Genomic DNA, 23,443 nt, shown 5'->3' with positions numbered 1-23,443 from the left:
AACCTGACCTCATGAAATCCTGGCATGTTGCCTGGAGGAGGTGGTATACAGTTAAATAAGAGATTGACAGACAAGGGAGTGAGAGAAGGATCCCTTGCAGGAGGATGTCCTGGAGTAGCTTCATTTGTGCCACCTGCTTCTTGTGCTCCTGGGTACCACACTTGTATGTGCCATTGTGAGACCTCCCAGCTCTGAGGATGCTGTGAGGGTGTGGCCAGGGCCAACCCTGGAGCATGGGTGGAGGTGAAGAAGACAAGCAGAAACCAAATCCCCCAAGCACCAGTAATGCAGATTCCTGGGCCTCTTGGGATGCGCTGATACAGCTGGCCAGTCCAGGATCTGCACTTTCCACAAGCTCTAACCCTCACTTGCAAAGGGTTCTGCTGATCTGGACAAAAGGACTACCGTGGTGACATCCTGTTCAAGATGCTTTTCCACAGAGGGAGGGGAGGAAAGTACCAGGAGCTGGTGTGACTAAGGGAGGACCTGGGCGCTGGCCATTACAGCTGGGAGGGGATCAGGTGCCACATGGGATATCTCCTCTTAGCCCCTTCTTTCTGCCCCTCACACTGAGTCTTGTTGAGGGCCACACAGGCTGGCTCTCTGCTTTGGGGTAAGGGTTCCTCACGACTCCAGCAAGGGACACCAATTGAAGGGCATGCTGGGGCAGGGGACCATGAGCCCAGGGCTGCAAGACTTCTCATGGGCAAGGCTTCTGATTGGGAAACCCTGGGTCCCTTTCCTGCCCGCACTGTGACCACAGCGATGCCCTGGGGTTGCCAGGAGCCAAAGCCAGCCACAAGCACTGCAGCCTCTGCATGCAGTTCGGGAACTGTGCCAATCTGCTGAGTAAGGCTTAGGTAAGAAGCTGTGGTCTCAAGGCTTGGTCCTTCAGGCTCAGGACCATTGAAGGCCATTGTGAAGTCTGGAGACTGAGATACATGCCCTCCGCCCCAGAAGTGGAAGGCCATTGCAAACACATCACCAGTTTTCTTCCTGGGCATTGGAGGGGGGGGCATTGTATAGAGACTCTGACACCACCAGCCCTTGCTTTCAGTTCTGTAAAAGGGGGTTAGTCAGGTCGTGAACAGAGCCTGCTTCCTGAGGACCACCTCGTCCTAGGGCTGCAGCTGCTCAAAGCTGAGAGGAGTGGTTGGTTACCTCTGCCTCCCCATTTGCAGGCCGAGGGCCAGGGCCCAGCACTGAACAGCCTTCTTTTCCCACTTGGGAGACTGGATAGTTCAGAAATCAGCCACCTGACCCACATCAACGCACGTGTGTGTGTGTGTGTGTGTGTGTGTGTGTGTGTGTGTGTGTGTGTGTGTGTGTCTGGCAAGAGTTATTTTCCCCAGGTGCCCATGAACTCTAGCGGGCAGAAATGAATTGCAGGGAGAGCTCTGAACTCTGCAGGGATGCTGTGGTTGGCAGGGCAGGAAGAAGCCACCAATTAAAGCAGGTCGAGTCTGGGGCCTGGGCCTGTGGGTTTATGAGCCATGATTACTGTTTCCGTTTGCACAGGGCTGTGCACAGCTCAGAACAGAGATTGGAGATCTATTAGACTTCACTGAACATCCTCCGAAACACGCAGGGCTCTGGGGGATGCGGGAAGGGAGAACCAAAGCCACATGGCCAGAAAGAGGCCAAGCTGTGATCAGAGGCCCAAGCCCTAGGCCTTTTCCACTACCTTCTGATGTTTTATGATATCTGGTCTGTCAGGACTTGAGTGACTTGTGTAGACAGGGCAAGGCCAGGCAGGGGAAGGCTCAGGGGAGGTGGCATTGTCTGAGTGAGCTCAGAGAGGAGTCCTGAGGGCCACTGGCTCTGCTGTCCATTGTAGAGTTTCTTTTTTTTTTCTTTTCTTTCTTTTTGTCTTTTTTTCCCTATTTTTCAAGACAGGGTTTCTCTGTGTAGTATTGGCTGTCCTGGACTTGATTTGTAGACCAGGCTGGCCTCAAACTCACAGTGATCCACCTGCCTCTGCCTCCTAAGTGCTGGGATTAAAGGCACATTCCACCACTCCTGGTCCTTTGTAGGTTTTCTTTCTTTCTTACTTTCTTTCTTTTTGTTGTTGTTTTTTTGATTGTTTGTTTTGTTTTTTTGAGACAGGGTTTCTCTGTATGTATCCTTGGCTGTCCTGGAATCACTCTGTAGAGCAGGCTGGCCTTGAACTCACAGAGCTCTGCCTGCCTCTGCCTCCCCAAGTGCTGGGATTAAAGGTGTGCGCCACCACCACCCAGCCATTGTAGGGTTTCTAAAGGTACTGTCTACTTGCCCAGGCCTCCTCTGTGCTTTTTCAGCTTCCAAGCAACTCTTGGCTACTGCTTTCCTGCCCTTGACCCTGGAGGACAGGGAAATCAGCTTGTTCCCTCTGCTGGCTCAAGTAACGTCACCAAGGAGGCCAACCTCTGCTATGGCTGTGCCCTTGTCTGCTTGTTTTCAAGGCTTTTTGTTTTGTTTTCATCTTTAGTACTAGTGTAGGGCTGGGGAGGTGGGACAAGGCTCTCAAGAGGGAGATTGGTTTTGGAAAGAGCATATGGGTTCTTGCGACCTGGGTGCTACAGTCTGCTTCCTCCAGCTTTTGTCTGTGGTCGCTGGATCTCCTCTGGCTTGGGTACGCACCTGCTCTCCTCATGGCCTCATTTCCTGAGCCTCCACCAGCATCAAACCTCCTTCTTAGGCTGGCTGAGGCAGATTGTGACTGCCTACGCCATGCATGGCTCAGCCGTACTGTCTTCCAGCCTCCAGGTGGGGAGCAGCTTTGGGTTTGGTGTGTTATGTTTGATTTTTATTAATTGTAAATATTCACAACATAAAATTTACTATTTATACTATGTTTAAGTGCCCAGCTGAGTGATAATAGTAAACCACCCATTTCCAGAACACTTCCATCCAAAACTCTGTCCTCACTGACCCCAGCCCTGCTCCCTGCCTGTTCCAGCATTCTCTGCTCTGTCTCTGTGTACTTGGTGTATGCCTCTGAGACCTCATATGAATAGAATTCCTTCTGTGTTTGTCTCTCAGCAACTAGCCTTTCTCACTAGTTCAATGTCCTCAAGCTTTATCCATGTCACAGTAGATGGAGAATATCTTCTCTCTCTCTCTCTCTCTCTCTCTCTCTCTCTCTCTGAGATGGAGTCTTGATATATAGTCCAGAGTGGCCTGAAAGATGCAATTCTCCTGCCTCAATCACCCAAGTGCTGAGATTACAGGAGGGTGGCACCACGCCTGGCTGCCATTTCCTTTGAAGCCTGAGTTAATGGTTTGGACTGCTCTGTGTTTGTTCATGAGGATGAACAGTGGGTAGCTACTGCTGGACGTGGTCACTGTGCTATAGGGAACCTGGTATGGGATACCTATTTGATGTCCCTGATTTTGTGTGCGTGTCAGAGGTAGGATGGCTGTATCATGCTGTGCTTAGCTGTTTTGGGGACTGCCATGTTGTTTTCTGGAACATCTACACTGTTGGGCACGTGGTGTGGTTGTTTCTTGGATGGTTGCCTCACAGTAGTTTGGTTGAGGGCTCCCTTCCAGCTTCCCCTCTCTGACCTCCCCTTCACCTCACATTCCCTGGCCCCACCACGCTGAGTTGTGGAGCTCTCCGCCCAGGCCTCTTCTCACAGCCACGCCTTTGCACAGGCTGTTCCCTGTCCTGGGTAGCCTTCCCTCCCTGTCCCTGCCACCCACCCCTTTATGATTCCCCATCTGGTGGCTCCCTGCTGGGCTGTTCTGGGAGGGTGCTGGAGTTGGGTAGGGAGGGCTCAGCTGTTGGCTGCCCCTTGATGTCCTGTCTTGGCAGACACAGTATTGTCTGTCTGTCCAGGGTCTCTCTCATGTCCTCTCTGTCTATGCACTTTAACCAGGTGCTCCTGGAAAGGGGATGCCTCCACCAGCTCTGGATGCCCTGATCCTCCAGCTTCTGAGGCATGACATGGGGGGAGGGGGTTGGGGGTCGCATGTGTACCTTCTGGAAACTGCATGGCTATTCTGGGCCAAGTGTGCAGGCATCTGGGGATGGCAGCACCAGGCTGCAGGAAAGTCTGGAGACCTAACATGGATTCTCCCCACCCAGAGACCAGGGCTCCAAGGCCCAGGCAGACTCTGTCTGGTGAGGGCCCATGTTGGGTTCCCACCTGGTGCCCTCTTGCCAAGCTCTCTAGGTATGTTTTATGAGGACATTGATCTCATCCTGAGGGCTCTGCCCCAACCTCATCACCATTCCACATAAGAGTCACCTTGAGGACAGGTCACCAGATGTTCAGTCTATAGGCTGTGATGGTTAGCCTCGGTATGATAGACTCTAGGAGACATCTGAGTACTCTGCAGCCTGGGGTGGCTGAGGACTGAGCTGCTGGCTCTTGAGAGTCCAGTTGGACCCATGGCCATACTTCTTTGGGGCCATGTAGCATGGCTCAGTGGTTTGGGAGCAAGTGCCCTGTGCTACCTTCTTGCATGTTCTGTCCCTGGCACCTTCCTGTCTTAGAGAGTTGACATTGTTGTCAGAGTCCATGGCCACCATATTGTGTGGAAGCCCAGGGACCCTGGAGGATAGGATGATGGGTTGCTGACCCACAGACTTGCCTCAGGGTGGCATGGGACATCTATCTAATTAGCCCTGCCAGGGCCCCATCCACCTCCTGTGAGTGAGCTTCATTACCCCAGGTACAGAGGGTGGCTGTCGGCAGCTTTATGTTGGTTTATTATTTAGTCACTGAACCATTTTAGAAGCATATCTCAGGGGCACTGAGTGCAGTGCCATTATTACCTCCCACCTCCAGAACTTCCCATCTTATACAATGGCAGTCCATCGCACATGGTGGTGCATGCCTCTCACCCCAGCACTCCGGTGAGTATCTGTGAGTTACAGCCTAGTCTGGTCTACATGCTTAGCTCTATGGGTGCATAGTAAGACCCACTTTAAAAAAACACTGGAAGTGGTGCTCTGTTTCCCACTTTGGACTGGCCCTCACCATTCTTTCTCTCAGCATGAGTTCTTTCCACTGGGGTCCTCATCTGAGTGGAACCATACCATCCTGTCCTCCTAATGCCCTCAGGGGTTGCCCATGCGGTAACATGTCAGAATGCCCTTCTTTTTAAGACTGGATGCTGTTCCTCTCCACATCTGCCTGTGAGTCTCAGTGTCCCAGTGTGCAGTTGATAAGTCTGAAGGCAGGTGATGGAGCAACCCGTCAAGGCACCAGCCTCTGAGATGGGCCCTGGGGCTTTGGCGATACTTACTTCCCTTTGGCGCCTGCCTCATCCTCATCATATTTCCTGTGCAGCATCCCGTGCTGTGTTTCATCCATACTCCAACCACAGGCTAGTTCAGCCAGCACTGATTGGTTCTGCTCCCTACCCCTCTGCTCTCTACCCCTGCCTGAGCCAGAACTCACAGGTGGACAGGGATGTGTGTGTGTGTGTGTGTGTGTGTGTGTGTGTGTGTGTGTGTGTGTCTATCTGTCTGTCTGTCTGTCTGTCTCTGTGTATCTGTCTTTCTCTGTATGTGTGTGTCTTTGTGTATGTGTATGATGTGTGTGTATCTTTCTTTCTTTCTTTCTTTCTTTCTGTCTGTCTGTCTGTCTGTCTGTCTGTCTGTCTGTCTGTCTTTGTCTCTCTCTCTCTCTGTGTTCGGGCATTTGCATGATGTGTGTATGTGGTGTGTGATGTGTGTGTATGTGTGTGTGTGTGTGTGTGTGTGTGTGTGTGTGTGTGTGTGTGTTGGGGGAAGATGGGTGAGATAGATGATTGGCTGGCCGTGTTTGCCAAGGGTACCGGAAGTGGTAGGACAAGAGAGGAAGTTAGACCCTAAAGCATACTTTCCAGTTCTATGACAGATGGGGAAACTAAGGCAAGGGATGGTTTGCGCAGCTGCAAAGCCAGTTCTGAACTCCTGCACCATCTGTGTTTCTGCAGAGGTCTTTGAAGGGCAAGCAAGTAAGCTGGGCTCCATCTTATTGCTTGTGGAATTAGCTTCTGCTCCATCAACTCTCTGCTAGCTTTAACAAAATATGTATTTTTGGAAAAAGAATTTAAGCATGCAGAGAAATTATAAAAAAAAAAATAAAGTATGGCGAACACCCCGCTACCCATCTCCTTGGGCACACTGGCTGCTGACATCTTGTTACGGTTTGCTCTTGCCTGCTCTGAATGGAGGTGGCTGATTGGGCTCACAGTTCCAGGTCTAGTGAGGGCCCCAGCTGTGTCACAGCATGGCGCTAAAGCAGAGAGGAAGCTAGGAACTGGTCAAATGCATTAGCATCTGGCCACGTGGGATGGCCTGGTGTCATAGCAGCCTGCTCTCCTGCTAACTCATCCATCTCATGGGGCCCAGTCAGTCCCATGAGACCTGCATCAATCCTTTCCAGGTCTGAGTCCCCATGATCCATTCATTTCCCATGGGCCCCTCTTCATGAAGCTTCCACCACCTTGATACTATTAACTGGGGAGTGATCGCCCATCACAGGGTGGGCCACTCACAGGTGTCCTTAGGTGTGTTTCCCCTTTCCCCTGGAGATCCTGGCTAGGTTCACACTATGGCTGGATGTCATATTTCTCTGGCCTCTGGCCTTTATTCGGGAACATTCTCCACCTTCTGTCTTTTTGCTTTTGTTTCATGTCACTGATGTCCTTGAAGAGTCCAGACCTGTTTACTTGAGGCATGTCCTGCATCGGTTGGTCTGAGTCTGTAGGGTTTGCACTGGCTAGGAACCATAGGCTTCAGATGAACGCACCTGTGTGCACTCTGCAGCTGTGAAAAATTCCCCTGAGGTAGAAGAGACCAGCCTGTAGGTGGGATGGCCACACAAGAGTCTCTTCTGCCAAACTGCCCTCCCCAGTAGTAGTTCAGTGTATACCCACACAGAGAGGGCCATCAGGAGGCAGAGTGGCCTGCTGGGTACTCGCCTCTGAGCTGGAAGTCATGGCTCTGGTGGTGCCTGATCCCATTTGGAGCCTGCCTAATTGTACTTTATGTGCAGTGGCCAGTGGCCTGCAGGCTTCGTCCAAGCCCTGACCAGGCGGGGACACCAGTCTGATGGAAGAGGGGCATGCCGATGTCCTAGCCCTGGGATGCTGAATGGCCTTTATGCACGTCTGCAGATTTCCCATCCACTCTGTTTGTCTTTTGTCCAGTTGTTTGTCATGTCCTTGTTGATTTGGGAGGTAGCTGGAGTGTGGACTGCGTTGTCATGGCAGCTGCCGAGTGGACTGCGTCTTGTCACACAGGGAGAGGAGTTGCTTCTGGTTTTAGTCTGGCTCATGGGTGTGGGAAGGGTCTGTGGGGGTGGAGGTGGCGGGTAGAAGGGTGGTGGCTTCCTGCCTGGAGCAGGCTGTTGCTGGACTCAGAGGCAGGGTATGGTAGAGAGAGGGCCTCTGAAGGGGGAGTTCAGAGCCTGGCCCTTCAGAGCTGTTACTTATCTGATTACTGTGATGCACCTATGGAACACACACACACACACACACACACACACACACACACACACACACACACACACACACACACACACACAAACCTCATATCCTACATTTAAGGCTCACCGTGGCTCTTTCTGCCTCTGCTGTTTCCTGGCCTCAGGGCCCTCTCGTCCCCTCTATGGAGACCTGCCCTCGCCCTCTTCAGCTTCTTATTATCATTTGAAGATTGATGTGACTGTCACTGTCCTCTAGAGAGGTCCTCTGCCCCTGTACCCTGTGCCCTCAAGCAGCTGGGAGCTCACCCTCTACCCTCTCCATACTATACTAACCAGAGTCAGCCTGGCAGGCTGCTTGCCTGTCTAATCATCTGCCACAGTGCCCCCTTGCCCCTGAGTGAAGTGTAGGGTGAGACCATGCATACCTTGCCTGTGGCACTATGCCTAGCTCTGTAGGCCCTCCCAAGGGTGATGAGAGCAGTAGTGTGTGTTCTGCATAGAGACCATCCGCCTAAAGGGCTCCACTGTCCACTACCAGGGTTGTATTTCATTGAGGTCAAGACCTGTGGGTTCCTTAGGGGCCCAGGGCACTACTGTCTGAGGAGTGGTGGGGTGCACTGTCCCATGGTAGCATGGGTTGCTGTGTGGGTGAGCACAGGTGGACTGGCTGCCAGGGCGTGCACAGCAAAGGAACATGAGGACTGCCAAGGGGGTGGGTCCGAGGGAAGACTTTGGACCATGCTGAGCTGTCTCAGAATGCAGAGCTGAGGGATTTCCTCTTAATCTGGGAGGGCTCATGAACCTCCATAGATGGCCCTTTGTGCAGGGAGCCCCAGGCCAGGAGGGCAGGGATTGGGGTCAGTGGCAGCAGAGAGAATGGGATGCCCTATAAGGGATGAGAAGAGAGTGATGTAACTGCTGATGTCTGCCTCTGGTTGACCCAAGCCTGAAGGTCACCTTGATGAGAGTGACAAGAAGGGTATTAGGAGGGAGGGACACGTTTCAGAGACATGCCCAATCTCCAGCCTCAGCCTGCTGTAGACGTCTAGTTAATATGAGCTCATGAAGCAGGAGTAGGGCAGCCCCATCTAGTCTGACTGTTGTGCTTAGGAGAGGAAAGGCAGATGGTAAACAGGACCAGGAGGCCATGAGATGGCCATGGGAGTGGTACCCCTACAGGCCAATGACATCCCAATGGCTGGTGACCAACAAGGCAGGAAGGAGGTGGGGAAAGGCCCTCCTTATGTCCCAGAAAGGATGAGGTCCTGGCATTCATCTGCTTGGGGCCTCTGCTCTTTGTAACTGTGGGGGAATCAATGCCTGTTATTCACGGGACTTTGTGCCAGTTGGCCTGGATATTGACAGGAACTGGCAAAGAAGGCCTGCCCTGAGGGCCAGCCATGCCCTAGCACATCTTCTCCTCAGCCTCCTGCAGCCTAGGTGGGATACACTCCCTATTTACAGGTGGACAGACAGGCCCCAAGTAATGGTCTCTGGGTCAAGGTCACAGGGTGCTGGGTAAGAGAACTAAGTGGCAGCACTGAGGCATCTGGGTGAGGACAAGGTTTGCTGTGGTGATGGAGAAGATAGTAGTGAGCCATTTCCTGGCTGTGACAGGGTGTGTGGGTCTCCCAGGGAGGCACCCAGCATGCAGCTGAGTCGGGGGGTGGGGGGGTGGGGGGGTGGGGGGGTGGAGGGGGGAAGGGAGGGGCAGGTGCTTAGGAGGGAGTAGGACTGACAGCAGCTAGGCAAGGTCTCCGGCCCCTCCAAGCCTGAGTTTGTATGTCCTTGAAGAGGCATTGATGTCTTGCTTACTTTAAAGTCACATTGAAAATCTCTGTCATGTCCTAAGTGTTTCTGGTACCTGAGTGAAGATGTTGTTAGGCTAGTTGGAGAATTTCTCGGCTGAAAATATAAAATTCAAAAGGCTCCAAACCCTGAACTTTTGGTGCTCCAGCACAATGCCACAAATGGAAATTTCCATAGCACGAATCTTCATTTTCATGCACAGAATTACTTAAAATATGATGTCAAGTTACCTTTAGACTGCAGAAGATCGCCATGAGGTAAATGAGTGTGAGGATTAGGCCAGGGTCTCTGCAATCCCGTTATGCATATGCAAATATCCTAAGATTCCATTGTGCACATGAGATATCCTGAGCTCAGACATACTTCCGGAAGTCTGAGTGCTTTCAGAAGTTAGAAACACCAAAAAACCAAAAAAACAAAAAAATCCAAAACACTTGTGGGCCTGGACATCTTGGATCACAGATGCTCACTTGTAATCTCAACCACTAATACTGCTGTGGTCAGTAGAAATTGTGACACTGGGGTGTCGGGTTGTGGTGAACTGTGTGAAAATGGGAATACAAGGGCTCTCCCGGGTGAGGCACCTCCCAAGCCCGCAATAGAGCTAAAAGAAAGATGGGTTGGATGATCTGCACCATCATACCTAAACCTTTGCTTTCTCCAGCAAATGCCTCCTTCCCAGAAACTTCCAGGCTCCTCTGGGTCTGAGCTTGTTCTTTTGTGCTGCTGGGGTGCAGGCAGCAGCCTTGGGAGTTGTCATGAGACAGAGAAAGAGAGGAGGTGAAGGTCTGGGTGGGGTGTGTGGAGGGTTCTACTTCAGGGTTGTGTACAAACATCTCGCCTCTTCTTTTTAAACCTTGCTTTCCTGCCTATACCCTCCTGGCCAGGACAGCTGTGGGGGCTGGGATAGAATTTTCTGCACTGCAGGTGGCGACCTGTTCTTCAGCATGAAATCAGTTTAGTGGGTCGGGTGCTGCATGCTTTACATAAGAAGCTGAACTGAATAGGAAAGGCCAGTGCACATCCCTCACAATAAGGGCGAGCAAGGCTTAGGGGAGGCCTGGCACATACTTAATGTCACAATAGCTAAATCATTGCTAAGTATGGGAGGCTGAGGAAAACAAAAACAAAAACAGACAACCAAACAAACACTTCACAAAACAAACAAACAAACAAACAAAAAAACCAAAAAACAAATCAAAACCAAAAAACCCCCGAAAAGTCAGCCCTGCAGGAGTACTGCAGGTGAGATTACGGTAAAATTGCTGAGACAGGAGACTGACCAGGATCATGAGACTGAGCTATCACAGACATTTTTTACAAGAAAGGGGAGAGAAGGGAGGGAGAGGCAAACAGCCCCACAGGGGAGGAGCAGCATTCCAGAGGCAGAGCAGGGAGTCAGCAGGCAGAGCTGCAGCAGGAGCAAGGCTGCTATCTCTCCTTGAGCCTCCAGAGAAGCCTGGCCCTGCCCATGCCTGACCTTCCCAGTGCCCCTCACTTGACCTCTGGGCCCCGGAACTGTTTACTAAGTACCTAGTCCCCAGTGACCCAGGCCAGTAACACACCCACAGCAGAGCAGCCCTAGGTCTCAGGCATCCATTGACAACAATTTTCTTTTTGTTTTGTTCAGTTTTATTTATTTGCTTTATGTGTATGAGTGTTTGGCCTACATGTATGTATGTGCATTGTGTATATGCCTGGTGCCCACAGAGGTCAGAAGAGGGTGTCAGATCCCCTGAAACTTGAGTTACAGATGGTTTTGAGCTACCATGTGGGTACTGGGAGCCCAACCCAGGTAATCTCTAAGAGCTGCTAGTGCTCTCCTCTAAACTGATGAGACACTTCTTCAGCCCCAACAAGGAGTTCTTATAACATGGTGAACGTCTGCAGTGGGCTGGAGATGAGCTGCCCTCACTGGGTGTGGTTCCTTTTTTCTCCCCTCTCCTGGGCCCACAGGCTGACACACATGTCTTGCCACACGAGCAGAAGCACAGAGGAAGCGGGGGTGGCCAGGCTTGCTTGCTCAGGTTTGGAATGGGAAAGGGTCCCATGGTCACTTCTACCCATGAGCAGCCATTGGTCCAAACTAACCACCTGACCTTGCCTGCACAGAGTCACGGGACAGGAAAGCACTCCTAATGGCAAGAGGCTGTGGATTCTAGAGGGGCAAATATCACCTGTAGTGGTTTGAATAGGAATGCCCCCCATAGACCTATGCTTCGCCCATAGGGAGTGGCACTATTAGGAGGCGTGGCCTTGTTGGTGTAGGTGTGGCTTTGCTGGAGGAGGTGTGTTCCTGTGGGGGTGGGCTTTGAGGTCTCATAAGCTCAAGCTACACCCAGTGTGGTTCACAGTCACCTCTGCTGTGTGTGGAGCCTCAGTTGGGTATACGTCTTTGGGGTCAGGAGTTTTTGAAGCGTCAGTGGGCAGAAGATAGGTGAGTGACAAACAGAGACAAACCTAGAGGTGCTGTTTGAATCTGAGTGTATTTTGTAGGCAAACGAGCTAGTTTTTTATACACATTTTGAAACAGGGGTGTGTTTTCGTGGTTACATTTTTTCCCCATACAACTCATAATACAGGATGCAGTTTAATAATGTTGTCATCAATCTTGAACAATCATTCATAAGTCATTAAATTGGTATCAGTGTATATGCCCTCTTTATCAAAAGTCAATGTTCTCTCATTATGTGAAACATCTGTGAGTTTTTTTCTTAGCTCGTCTGCCACTATCTGAAACTTTATTTGTAAGTCATAATATGAACTATGATTAATTCTTAGCCATGTTTTTATTAACAAGCGGAACAGAACTTAGTATTAAACTTGTCTGAAGGGTCTCCTAGTAACACAGTTACATCTGAAAAGTTCTTGATAAGGAAGTAAAATCAAAGGCAGAAGCAATCAAGATGTTTCAAAACAATGAGAAAAAGAAGAGCTGTAATCAGTTACTCCTGGCACGGACATCAGACCTGTTTCCAGGAGGCTCTCCTTGGGGGAGGGGTTGTTGCCTCGGGTTCTGTGGTAACGTTTGTCACACAGACTCCGCTGGAGGGGTCATGACACTGCTGCCTGTGGATCAAGATGTAGAACTCTCAGCTACCCCCCACCCCCTACCCAGAACCATGTCTGCCTGCACGCCTCCATGTTTCTTACCATGAAGATAATGGACTAAACCTCTGAAACTGTAAGCCAGCTCCAATGAAATGCTTTCCTTTATAAGGGCTGCTGTGGTCATGGTGTCTCTTCTCAGCAATAAAACCCTAAGACACCACCCATTGCAGGCAAATATACCTTTGTGTATTTGTGTATGTGTGTGTGTGTGTGTGTATGTGTGTGTGTGTGTGTTGGGGGGTGCTGTTTGTAATGCACAGGGCTGTTATGTGAGCAGTTTGGAAGCCAGTAGTCAATGACAACGGGCATGGTATATGAGGCTCTGGCCTCTCACCTTCAGAGTTCAGAGGTACTTCCTCTCTCTGAGTTCCTCCTGCACCTGCATGGAAGGTTCTGTGAAGGGCGGGAATAGTGCCTCAGCACTTCCCCCTCACATCCTCATCCCAGATCCTCAGGAAGAAAATGGGGCCACATCCCGGAGGATCTGGGGTAGGGGAGTACTCTTCTCCCAAGCCCAGACCAGGGTTCCTCATCCTTCAAGTAAACACTTCCCTCTGGATGGAATATGCAGATTGTACATTAGCTTAAGCCAATCAGGTCTTAGCCTGGAGCTAGAGGTGGGGCTTCTCTTGCCCACTCACACAACTGAGGATGGACAGGCAGGAGACCTTGTTAAAGCAGCCCAGTAGGGAGGACTGAGGAGGCAGTTGCTTGCTGTCAACTCCTGGGGCCCCACCACCCTACTGGGGAGCAGAGTGACTGATGGGGACAAGATGCTTCAGCACACGGGTGGCTTAAAGATGCTCGTGGGTCTATACCATACCATCTGCTGTCCTGCTCAGAGAGCTGGGGGGGGGGGCGGCGCTGGAGAATCTCCCAGCAAGCTAGAGCTAGGATTCACCTTCCAGAGGAATGTTAGCCCACTGCCCCTATTCCCTCCAGCACCAAGGTGCATGGTGGCAGGGTGTAGACACGTAACTGCACCTGCAGCCAGGACTTGGCTCTAAAGCTGGGAAATTTCGCTCTCTGCTCCTCCTCTTTCCTCACAACTCCTCTTTCAGGGGCTCATCCCCATTCCAGGTGTGGGTCACACTGATTCCCAGGGGTCCAGACTCCATAGGAAGGTGACCAGTGACAATTTTTGCCTCCCTTCTGTCCCTGTGCCCCTGTTCCTGTCCCCGAGGTCACCAGCCACTGGCAGTTAGTCCTACGATGGGAGGAGGTGCAAACAGTATAGAAAGTGAACCACGTGCAATGATCATCCATCCTCTATGTACTCCTTCTCTTGGCGTGTGTTGCTCATGCAGAGAGGATGGGTGGGCCGAGTTTATTCTGCAGCATCCCTGAGACAGCCTGTCCACAGGGCACTGGCCTCAGCATGCCCAGGGCATTGCTCTTTCCACTTGGCATTCCTGGCATACAGGGTACCGGAGGCCAGCTTCACTATGCCTAGGGTATCTATCTTTCCACTTGGCATTCTCTGTATTCCGACCATCCAACAGTTCTGGAAAGCAAGGCTGTAATCATCTGTGTGCACCCCTTGAGGGTACTGTTAGGGCAGCTGGGAGCACTGAGACCGGCTGTGACCCCTACTCCCTGGAACACTGAGGGGTTGTAAGCTCACTGTCCCTGGCACAAACCTCAGAGCTAGCAGTTGCCCCACCCTGCCAGTGCCTTGTCAGAGTTCCCTTTCCGGATGCTGGAAAACAGGTGCATCTCTGGAGCGGCAGTGTGGCAGGATGCTATTTCAGTGTTCCAGGAAGGGCTTGGCCCTGCCCTGTGTTGGCCTTTGGGGGGGGGAGTGGTAGCTGCCACGTGACCCTCGGGCATGTCACTGGGAGATGTGTCAACCACAGAGGCTACAGAGACTCTCCATTCTCCCAGCTGCTACCTGAAGTCTCCACAGTGCTGGGCCCAGCCTTGGAAGGAAAGCTACTGGCACTTCAGGAGGAAGCCACTCTATGGGGATGCCTGAAGGAGGGACAGGTAAAGCTCAGAATAGCTCTTTGTTCACAGCAGCCAGGAAGGAGAACTCAGCTCCTAGCTAGACAGGAAAATCTTGAGACCCATGGATGAGTTTGGGGGGTGGGGCCCGAATGACGGGTGTGCTGCCCAGCTTGCTCTCTTATGGTTAGGGTGAATGCCAACATCTGTAGATGCCGATCCTATACAGGCTTTGGGGACTGTCGCAAACAGTGTGTGGGGTAAGGTAGGTGACCCCATATTATAGATGTGGAAACTGAGGCACACAGACCCTGGACCCCAGCACCTTTGACGTATGTTTGGGGTGGGGTTGCTTTGTTGTAGGCGCTCTGTGCTTGCCCCCTCCTTTCTCCACGTCTGTCCTCCCTCATTCATTCTTTTCTTTAAAATGATGGTTGCCAAAAGGGGTCTTACCATCCCCCAGGGGACATTCAGCAGTGTCTGGAAGCATCTGTGATGATCTCAGCTGGTGGAGGGATAGCTAGCATATGGGGGGGAGGGGCCAGGGCTCTAGTAACTGTCCTATAGTATACAGACTCCGCTGCATTGCTAGTTGCACCAAGGAAGCCAGCCACTAAGGAATATAATAGGGATGTCCCTTCTGGTATGGACATGGAGAACGGGCCATGCCATGGCCCCCAGATAAAAGCATTCAGTCTAGGGGGGCTGTGTTGGTAGGATGGCTTGCGGGGTAAGCATGATGGGAAGAGACAGGTTTGAAGGCCCAGAGATAGGGGATGCTGGGAAAGGAGCTGGACCCAGAACAGAAGACTGAGATGGCCTGGAGTTGTACAGGCTTCAGGGTAGCCAGCTCCGGCCATGCTCCTGCCCCCACTCACAATTCTCCCACCCTCCCTGGCAGTTCTCCAGGGAATAGGATCCAGGCATCCCTCTCAGGCATCCCTGCCTGGCCTGTAGGGTCTCTGCAGCAATAAGGACCATAGGCCACATCCTTGTTCCCTGAATGTTGGTGCAAACAAAATACACTTGATATTTGCCTTAGTTAGGGTTTCTATGGCTGTGATGAAAGACCATGACCAAAAAAGCAACTTGGGGAGGAAAGAGTTTATTTGGCTTACACTTTCATATCACTGTTCATCATGGAAGGAAGTCAGGGCAGGAACTCAAACAGGACAGGAACCTGGAGGCAGGAGCTGATGCAGAGGCCATGGAGGGGTGCTGGTTATTGGCTTGCTCCCCATGGCTTGCTCCCCATGGCTTGCTCAGCCTGCTTCCATATAGAACCCAGGAGCAGCACAGGGATGGCACCACTCACAATGGGCTGGGCCCTCCCCCATCAATCACTAATTAAGAAAATGCCCCACAGACCAAAATTATGGAGGCATTTTCTCAATTGACGTTCCCTCCCTATAGCTTGTTGTGTCAAGTTGACATAAAGCTATTCACCACAATCCTGCACCCCTAAAAGAGAGAGCAGTGGTTATCCTGCCACCAGATAGCTCACAGAAGGAGACCTCACTGCTGGCCACAGGGCTGGCTGGAAAAGGGCTGATGCCTGGATCCTTAGCCCCTTACTCCCCTGCTATTGTGAAGATACTGTGGATGCTAGAGCTGAGGACATGTGACCATGTCTGCTTCCTAAAGGGCTGTTTCCTCTGTGGACTCAGCTCATCCATAGCTAAGAGCAGACAGCAATAGCGAGAACATGGTACCACACATCCCACAACTGCAAACCACACCGCCGCTCGCTGGATGAAGAAACCGGGAGAAGACTGTTGGAGATCTGGCATCATCTGCTGAGGCACACAGCGGCAGGGAGGGGACTGTTCTATTTATGGGAAGTTATAGAAAGAGCTGAGATGTAAAAGGCTGAGATAAAAAAACTGGATAAATATTCATTATCTTGGATCGGGCAACAGTTTCTTAGAAATGACTCCAAGAACTTAAACTATGGAAGGAAAATCAGAGAAATCAGGCTTTCATCAGGGGGCCCGAAACCATTTGTGCTGCAAAGAACACTGTGAGGAAGTGACAGTACAGCTCAGAGGATGACAGGGGACTCGCCGGTCAAGGGTGTGAGGAAAGCTTACAGCTAGAGTAGATGCATAGCTCTCAAAAATGTCCCAGACGACAGCCAGCTCAAAGCCAGGCGGAGAAGCCTGTGTCACCAAGAAAGACATCTAAACGTATTTAGCACCACCAACTGAGAACAGGCCAACCAAAATGAGATAGCACTTCACCTCCACCAGGATGTAAGTAAGGGGTTTGGGGGTCCTCAGGATTGGAGGTGAAAGTGGAGCTTAGCACCCAGTTGAGAAGAGGCCATGCCCCGAAGCAGTTTGAACTGCATAAAGCCCTTTGTCAGAGGTCTGCAGGCACCCAGAACGTTGACTGTGCAGACAGGGCCTGGCAGGGCATGGCCTCTGTGTTGGGAGAGGACATCACTGTGCACTCTCACCTCACTATGGCACCCAGAGCTAGAATGGCTGTCAGCTGCCTAAGGCATCGGGACGTCATGTCCCTCAGCTTTTGCTGCTCTTTGCTTCTCTAACAATGGTGAACTCATGTAAATTACAAGGTATTTTTGTCTCTGTATCTCCTCCGGAAACTGGCCTGGCCAGGACTGGTCACAGCAGGCTGGCAGACCATGATAGGGGTATTGGCACACCCTGTCCACCCTTTATCATCCTCGTCCTCTGTGACTGGACTCTGCTGGCATGAGCAAGTTGCCCGGAAGCCTGCTTCTTGGGCACGGCCTGTCAGAATCTCAGCCCGGTTATGGATCAGCTTTCCAGGTTCCCAGCCAACAGTTAGTTGTTCAGGAAATGCCTTCCCAACACTCGTCTTCTTTGGACCCTCTGAGGAGGACATAAGAAGAGCCAGGACGTCAAGGCGAGGAAGTCTGAGGGACAGGGAACCAGCTTCTTCAGTGATACAAGGCCCACCCCTGCCCTGCCTGTCTCATGCTGTGTATCCTGGGCTACAGAGCCCCTCTGAGCCTTACATCCCTTAGGTGGCCTACTGGTAACAATGCCTCTTAACACTAGTTGGTGGTGAGCCAAGATGAGTGCCAATTGTGTGCTCATACCCAGCAGGCACATTTGGAACCCAGGTGTCATCACATGACTTGAAACAGCCTGCACCGGTGATGAGCTGTTTGCTTCAATTAATTGTATTTATTTGTTTACACATCAGTTCTCATGCAGCCCAGGCTGGCCTTGAACTTGTCCTGTATCGGAAGATGACCTAGAACTTCTGATCCTCCTGAGTGCTCAGATTATAGGTGTGAGCCACTGAACCCAATTTAGGCAGAGCTGGGAGTTTGCACCCAGGGTTTCAGGCATACTAGTTGAGCACTCGACTGACTGAGCATCCTCTCCAGACCTGAGCTGATTTTAGTGCTACTGATTCAGATGCACCCTGAGTTGGGGCCCCTTGTGCCCCACATTGCTCTGTGTTGGACTCAAAGCCAAGGCTTACGGGACCATTTGGACTACATGAAGGCTCACAGACAGTCTGCTGCTCCCACTAGGCTGGGTGGTGTCTGCTAGTCACCCGTCTACAGAAGCGTGTTGGCAGGTCCTACCCTAGGATGAGCCCATCCGGGGAAACTGAGAACTGGTTTCATCAGATGTCTGGCTGGCTGTACCCTCTGCAGCCCTGGGCTAGGTCGTGGTGGAATGTGCCAGTATTGGGTCTGGCTGTTAGGAGATGATTGATTGGCCCAGATGCACTTCCTGATTCCTATTAGATTTGAGGAGCATCTGCGGGCATCTGCTGCTGTTGAAGCAAAAGGTGGCGTGACATGGGGACACACCCTGGGCTGAAGCCACCACAGACCTTCTGCACGGCCTGGACTCTGATGATCTGGCAGGGGGACAGACGCCCTTTTCAATGAAGCAGCACCTAGGTCTTGTGTTTGCTCATCCATGTATCTAAGGGACACATTCAGCCACAGATGCCTCTGGGGCAGAATCCTTGCACAGTTCCCAGTGACTTGACTTTGCTGGGACCGTGAAGGAATGGAAAAAGACAAACACATACAGAGATAGAAATGCTGGGTTTGGGTGAACTGGACTTTGTCATAGAGAACCCTCAGCACCACAGAAACTCAGTGTATTTATTATAGAATTGAACAGAGAGGCAGGTTTTTACATACAGCTGAACCAGGAAGCAGGTTATTATATACAGATGAACAAGGAGGCAGGTTTTTACATTCAGATGAACAAGGAGACAGGTTATTATGTACAGATGAAACAGGAGACAGGTTATTATATACAGATGAACAAGCAGGCAGGTTATTATATACAGATGAACAAGCAGGCAGGTTATTACATACAGGTGAACAAAGAGGCTGGGTTGCCATTTTCCCATGAGGCAGAGGCTTTGGTACATGGCCATTCCTATGTTAATCAGACATATTCACTCAAGACTTCACACGCTCAGGGCTTTCTCCACTACCCACACCCTGGGGGGGGGGGTTTGCTACAATCGCTGGAGACCCTGCAGTCTTCCAACCCTGTCCCTGAGCATCCGCACACAATGGCAACCTGCTGTCCACGACCTGCAACATAGACGAAGCTGTCTTCTGCAGGTTGTCATTGGGTTTGGCTGTGTTCAGGGCTCCTTCTGAGTCCCCTGAGAGCCTGGGACACTCACTGGTTGACATCATATGCTCCTGGAAGGGAATGAGTATGGTGGCAGAAATGGGACACAGACAGGCCAGTGGAGGGCAGCTGTTCACAGGGACATGCAGCAGCCAAGACAAGCATGGAAAGTGTGCTTGCTTCTGTCCCAGAAGCTCCTGCCCCAGAGCCTCCAGCTCAGGCCACTTTTAGTAGTCCTTCTGCCTGCCGCAGGTTCACCATGCTGCTGTCTGCCTTCAGCCCAGGGCCTCCTCCCAGCTCGTTATCACAGAAGCATCTGGAAGGGAGAGATGGACTTAGCCATCACTCCACACTGTGGTGAACCGGAGCCGCAGGAAGGTCACAGAAAAACTTACATCATAGCTTTAGAACATAGACAATTCAGGAATCCTAAACCGGCCGTTTGTGTAACATCACAGCAGCTGGGAGGCTCTCCAACACTGCTTAGCTGCGGGAGTGTGACAGCCAGTTAGAACCCTAGCCTGGGATGATCCCACCTCCCCTACCCCTACTTTTCTTTCTACCCTGGAAAATAGAAAATACAATCAACGTGGGCTTCTGGCCTCTAGCCAAGCTATGGCCCCCATTCAGGTGTCCAGGACCACTGCACTGGTGCTTAGGCAAGGATGGAACTGAATTTGGAAACCAGGTCATGAGAGGAAATAAATAATTTAAAAGGCCTAGGGACTTCAGCATGGTGAATGCTCGGCCACTCAGATAGTGAGTCAGGAGTTTGACTGCCCCATAGCTCCCTCCTGCTACATGTATGTGTGGTGTCCAGCTGGCACATCTGTTTTTGCCAGTGAGTTCTAGACCAGCATCGGACCCACAATGAGCCCTTCTCCTTGCTATGACCACCTCCATCCTCCATCTCCTCTTCTGTATGAGGTGATTGGCCATTTCTGGTGAGGTGGAGACCACACTGGAGTATGTCAGGGCCAGGACCTTTTGTCTTGCTCACTGTGGTTTTCCAGTGCCCAGTGCACTGCAGTGCACAGGATAGGCTAGGGGAATTAAGGAAGGAAGGAAGGAAGGAAGGAAGGAAGGAAGGAAGGAAGGAAGGAAAGGGCATACTCCTGATGTCCTTAGGGCCACAGAATTAGCCTTGCAGTCCTGCCTCTCACAAGGATGTCAGTTCTTTGCAGAGTTCATAATGACTTAGATCATCTCGGAGGATGGCCCCAGGTGGGGTGACTCTGGGACGATGGGAATGGTGGGGCAGGGCTTTCAGACACCTGTCCTGCTTGGGACCACACAGAAGAGGCTGGAGGTAACACATACAGGAGCGACACATGGGGCCACCTCCAGGTTTGATGATGAGAAACCACAGGGCTGTCAGCACCTAAAATATTCATGCTAGCCTTTCAAGGAATGTCTGTGGGGCCTGTTGCAGGCATTGCAGGTCTCAGGAGATGTGTTTCCTTTTCTTAGCACCGCCCCCTGACCCAGCCTATGGCAACTCTGCCCTCTGAGTCCAGGAGGAAGCTTGGCTCCCAGCTGCTACCTTGGGGCAGACACCACAGGGCCTTTCTCTACCTCGGTGGGCCCTTCAGAACTCCTCAGATTAGCCCTAGCATGCAGGTGTGCAAATAGAAACTCAGAGCTGGCCTATTTCTCCAGTATCATGCAGCTGCCCAGCAGGAGGCCAGCTGAGGGGACAAGAGGTGTGGCTTGCAGTGAATTCCTGTGGGTGTTGCCCCCACAGATGGAGTTAAAGTTGAGGGTCCCCACAACCTGTTTTCTTTCCCCTGCCAAGGCTCCCTGGCACTGGGGCTTCATTGTTATAGGGCCTAAGTATAAGTAGTCCCGACCCAGTGTGACTGATCCTTACCACTTGAGTTGACGCCTTCTGTTATTATCACAGCAAGAGGTTGATAACCACCTATTAAAGCCCATCTAGAAATTATGGAGCAGCAATCCCGCACACTTGTGTTTAGGTCTTGGGTGGAGCAGTTCCTTTTGATTGACAGAAAGGGCAAAGTTCCCAGCATGGATTTCTGTTATTGTCACATCTTGCAATGCTGTAATTTGTGCATTAGGACCAGCTGGGACAGTATTGGCATACATCATTAACAAGTGCATGGCTGTATCAGGGTCCAGCCTAGTGTTGTGGGCTCTGTGGGTTTGGACAGACACAAGGACATGTCTCCACCATCCCAGTTCATTCCTCTCTCCCAACCCTAAACTGGCTATTTAGACCAAGTTGGTCTTGAACTCACAGAGATCTGCCTGCCTGTCCTTGAGGGCTTCCTTTAAAGGCATGTGCCACCTCACACGGCAGCCTCTCACCAACTTTCACCAAGTTTGCCTTTTCCAGAGAGCCATGGTGGAAGCCATGGGCTGCCAAATTTCCAGATTGGCTGCTTTCCCTTGGTGATATCTGTTTAAGGTCCCTCTGCAGCTCTTTAGGGATCGGCATTGAGTTCTGCTTAATGCTAAATCACCTTCCGTACCTGAGAGCTTCTCTACTCCCCTGATGGAGGCACACAGGTGAAGCATCTTCTTCCTCAGCTCAGGGCCTCAAGCCAATCATGGCAGGCTTTGAGCCAGGGTCTCAGAGGCTGTGACTAATCTCACCTGACTCCTTCCGAGGCCCTCCCTGTCCGGGGTAGTTGACAGACAGATGTCAGTGACCATCCAGCTTGTGGACCTCCTCACGCACAGGTGCCTGCCACAGGTATGTCAGCCTAGAGGAAATCCCAGAGGACTTTCCAGAGGCAGAGGCACAGGGATTTGTTCTTAAGGAGATGGAGGAGACAGAAAGGTCCTCAGCTCAGGCTCCAAGGAGCCCGTGCCCGGGAATGACAAGAAAACTCAGAGGTAGCCAGCAGCTGTGACCCTGTGAACTGGAGCTGGGAGTGGTAGGGGACACTGGAGATTAACAAGCACTGAGAAGTGAGCATAGATGCCCAGATATGAAGCTGGCATCTGGTGATGCTGGGAGTACTGGTGCCTAGTCAGCTGCCTTTCTGGAAGATGCAGCCTGTGGGGTCCCACTGACCCCAGACTCTAGAACAGCCTCCCAGGAGCAGCCTTCAGCCCCGTGAAGCCCCTTCCTCCCAAATCAGACTCCAGTGGTGCAGGATGTGGGTTTCGGGTCTTATGTGATGTCTTCTCTCCCAAATGCAACCCAGAGAGTGGCCCTCTATTGGGACAGCCATTGTCAGGTGCCTGGCATGTACCCAGCCAGAGTCACTGGGATAAGCAGCTCTGGGGATGATTTAGAATCACCAAAGACATGAAGAAAACAAACCCCGGGTCTCCCTGAATCACAGGCCCTGGTATGAGTCTCAGGGTTCCTCTGTGTAGACTCTCCCGCCTTACTCTGGATTGGTGCTCCCAAGCCTTGGCATGCATGCTGGCCTTGGCCCATTCAGCTGTTCTTGGCCTCTCTTGTGAGGTGAGTACCATGCTGGGGGGTGGGATTCAGGAGCACTCAATGGGCACCTCTGCACTTAGGTCTGAAGCTAAGCAGAATGTTGAAAACAAGTCAGCGGGTTACACTATTGTGTTCCCTGGTGCCTTACTTCATGAAGTCTGGGCTGGAGCCAGGGAGGGGGGATCTGTGCCCAGCCTAAGCCAAGCAAGGAGGACAGGAGACGCCTGCCTCAGAGGCGCCTGGGCCTTTGTCGGCTTTGTTTGGGTAATTTATTAGTTGGAAAAAACGCTTTTTCTTAACAGTTGTGTGCCCCTGGCTGCCAGGCTGTCTTTGACCTTCAAGGACAGCTTGTTCAGCTTTGCTCTGGGCACTTTCTATATTTGGGGGTGGTTTTAGGGAGGTGGGGTCACTGGATGAGCCACACCAAACTCCTGCATGCCGAGTACCCCTCCTCTGCCAGCACTGAGCTCCCCATCCCCCCATGGATGCCTCAAGCAATGTAGGGCAGCTGGGGACTCCGCTTTCCTGATGCCTTCCTTCCCACCCGACCCCATCTTGTCTCAGAGCCTCAAGTGATCCAGGAGTAGCTGAAGACGGCAGCATTCATGCCTGCTGCTGTGAGAAACACTGTCCCCTCTGGGAAGCGCTGACAGGAGATGAGGGGAGAGAAGGAAGCAAGCGGGTTAGGCAGGCTTGCTGTTGCTTCTCCATGGGTACACTTGGCCTCGCTATTCCACAACTGCCTCGTGTTATAGGATTGAGTTCCACTAGGGGCAAAAGGCCCGCATGTCAAATTTGTAAGTAGTTCACCATCCTGGAGGGAAGCTAGTTAGGGTTTTCCCGGCGTCCTTCTCTTGGGAGGCCCATTCACGGCGCAGCTCTTCCTCTGACCACCAGAGGGCAGCACCACGACCATGCCCACAGCTCCAAGCTATTCTAGCGGGCAGGGTGGGGTCTGGCCAGCAAATCCACGCTCTTAATATAGCTCTTTTCTCAAACCAAGTGCATTTCCAGTAGCTTGGGAACTGATGCTAGGGATGAAACCCAGGCCGTTTGCATGCTAGGCAAGCGCCCTGCTACTGAGTTACACCCAGCCCCCAGTATTACTGAAAAAACAAACAAGCAAACAAAACAAACAACGAGGTGGT

At 51.7% G+C, this 23,443-nt stretch overlaps 1 protein-coding gene across 12 annotated transcripts in view; it reads left to right on the top strand.

Moving 5' to 3' along the window:
* Positions 1-23,443, top strand: part of ABLIM2 (actin binding LIM protein family member 2) — a 127,386-nt gene that overhangs the window by 15,586 nt on the left and 88,357 nt on the right. For 11 of the 12 annotated variants that reach the window (XM_084797420.1, XM_084797427.1, XM_084797418.1 and 8 more), the window contains exon 1: positions 14,188-14,312. The exons of the other annotated variant lie outside the window; for it this stretch is intronic. In XM_084797420.1, coding sequence (XP_084653546.1) covers positions 14,288-14,312 — 25 coding nt within the window. In that variant the 5' untranslated portion in view covers positions 14,188-14,287. Of the gene's footprint in view, positions 1-14,187; positions 14,313-23,443 lie in introns of those variants that run through there. 12 annotated transcript variants of the gene reach the window in all.

Source organism: Acomys minous (genome assembly GCF_964271855.1).
Source record: "Acomys minous genome assembly, chromosome: 10".
NCBI lineage: Eukaryota > Metazoa > Chordata > Mammalia > Rodentia > Muridae > Acomys > Acomys minous.
Note: the sequence above shows the minus strand (reverse complement) of the source record. Positions and strands in the feature narration are given on the sequence as shown.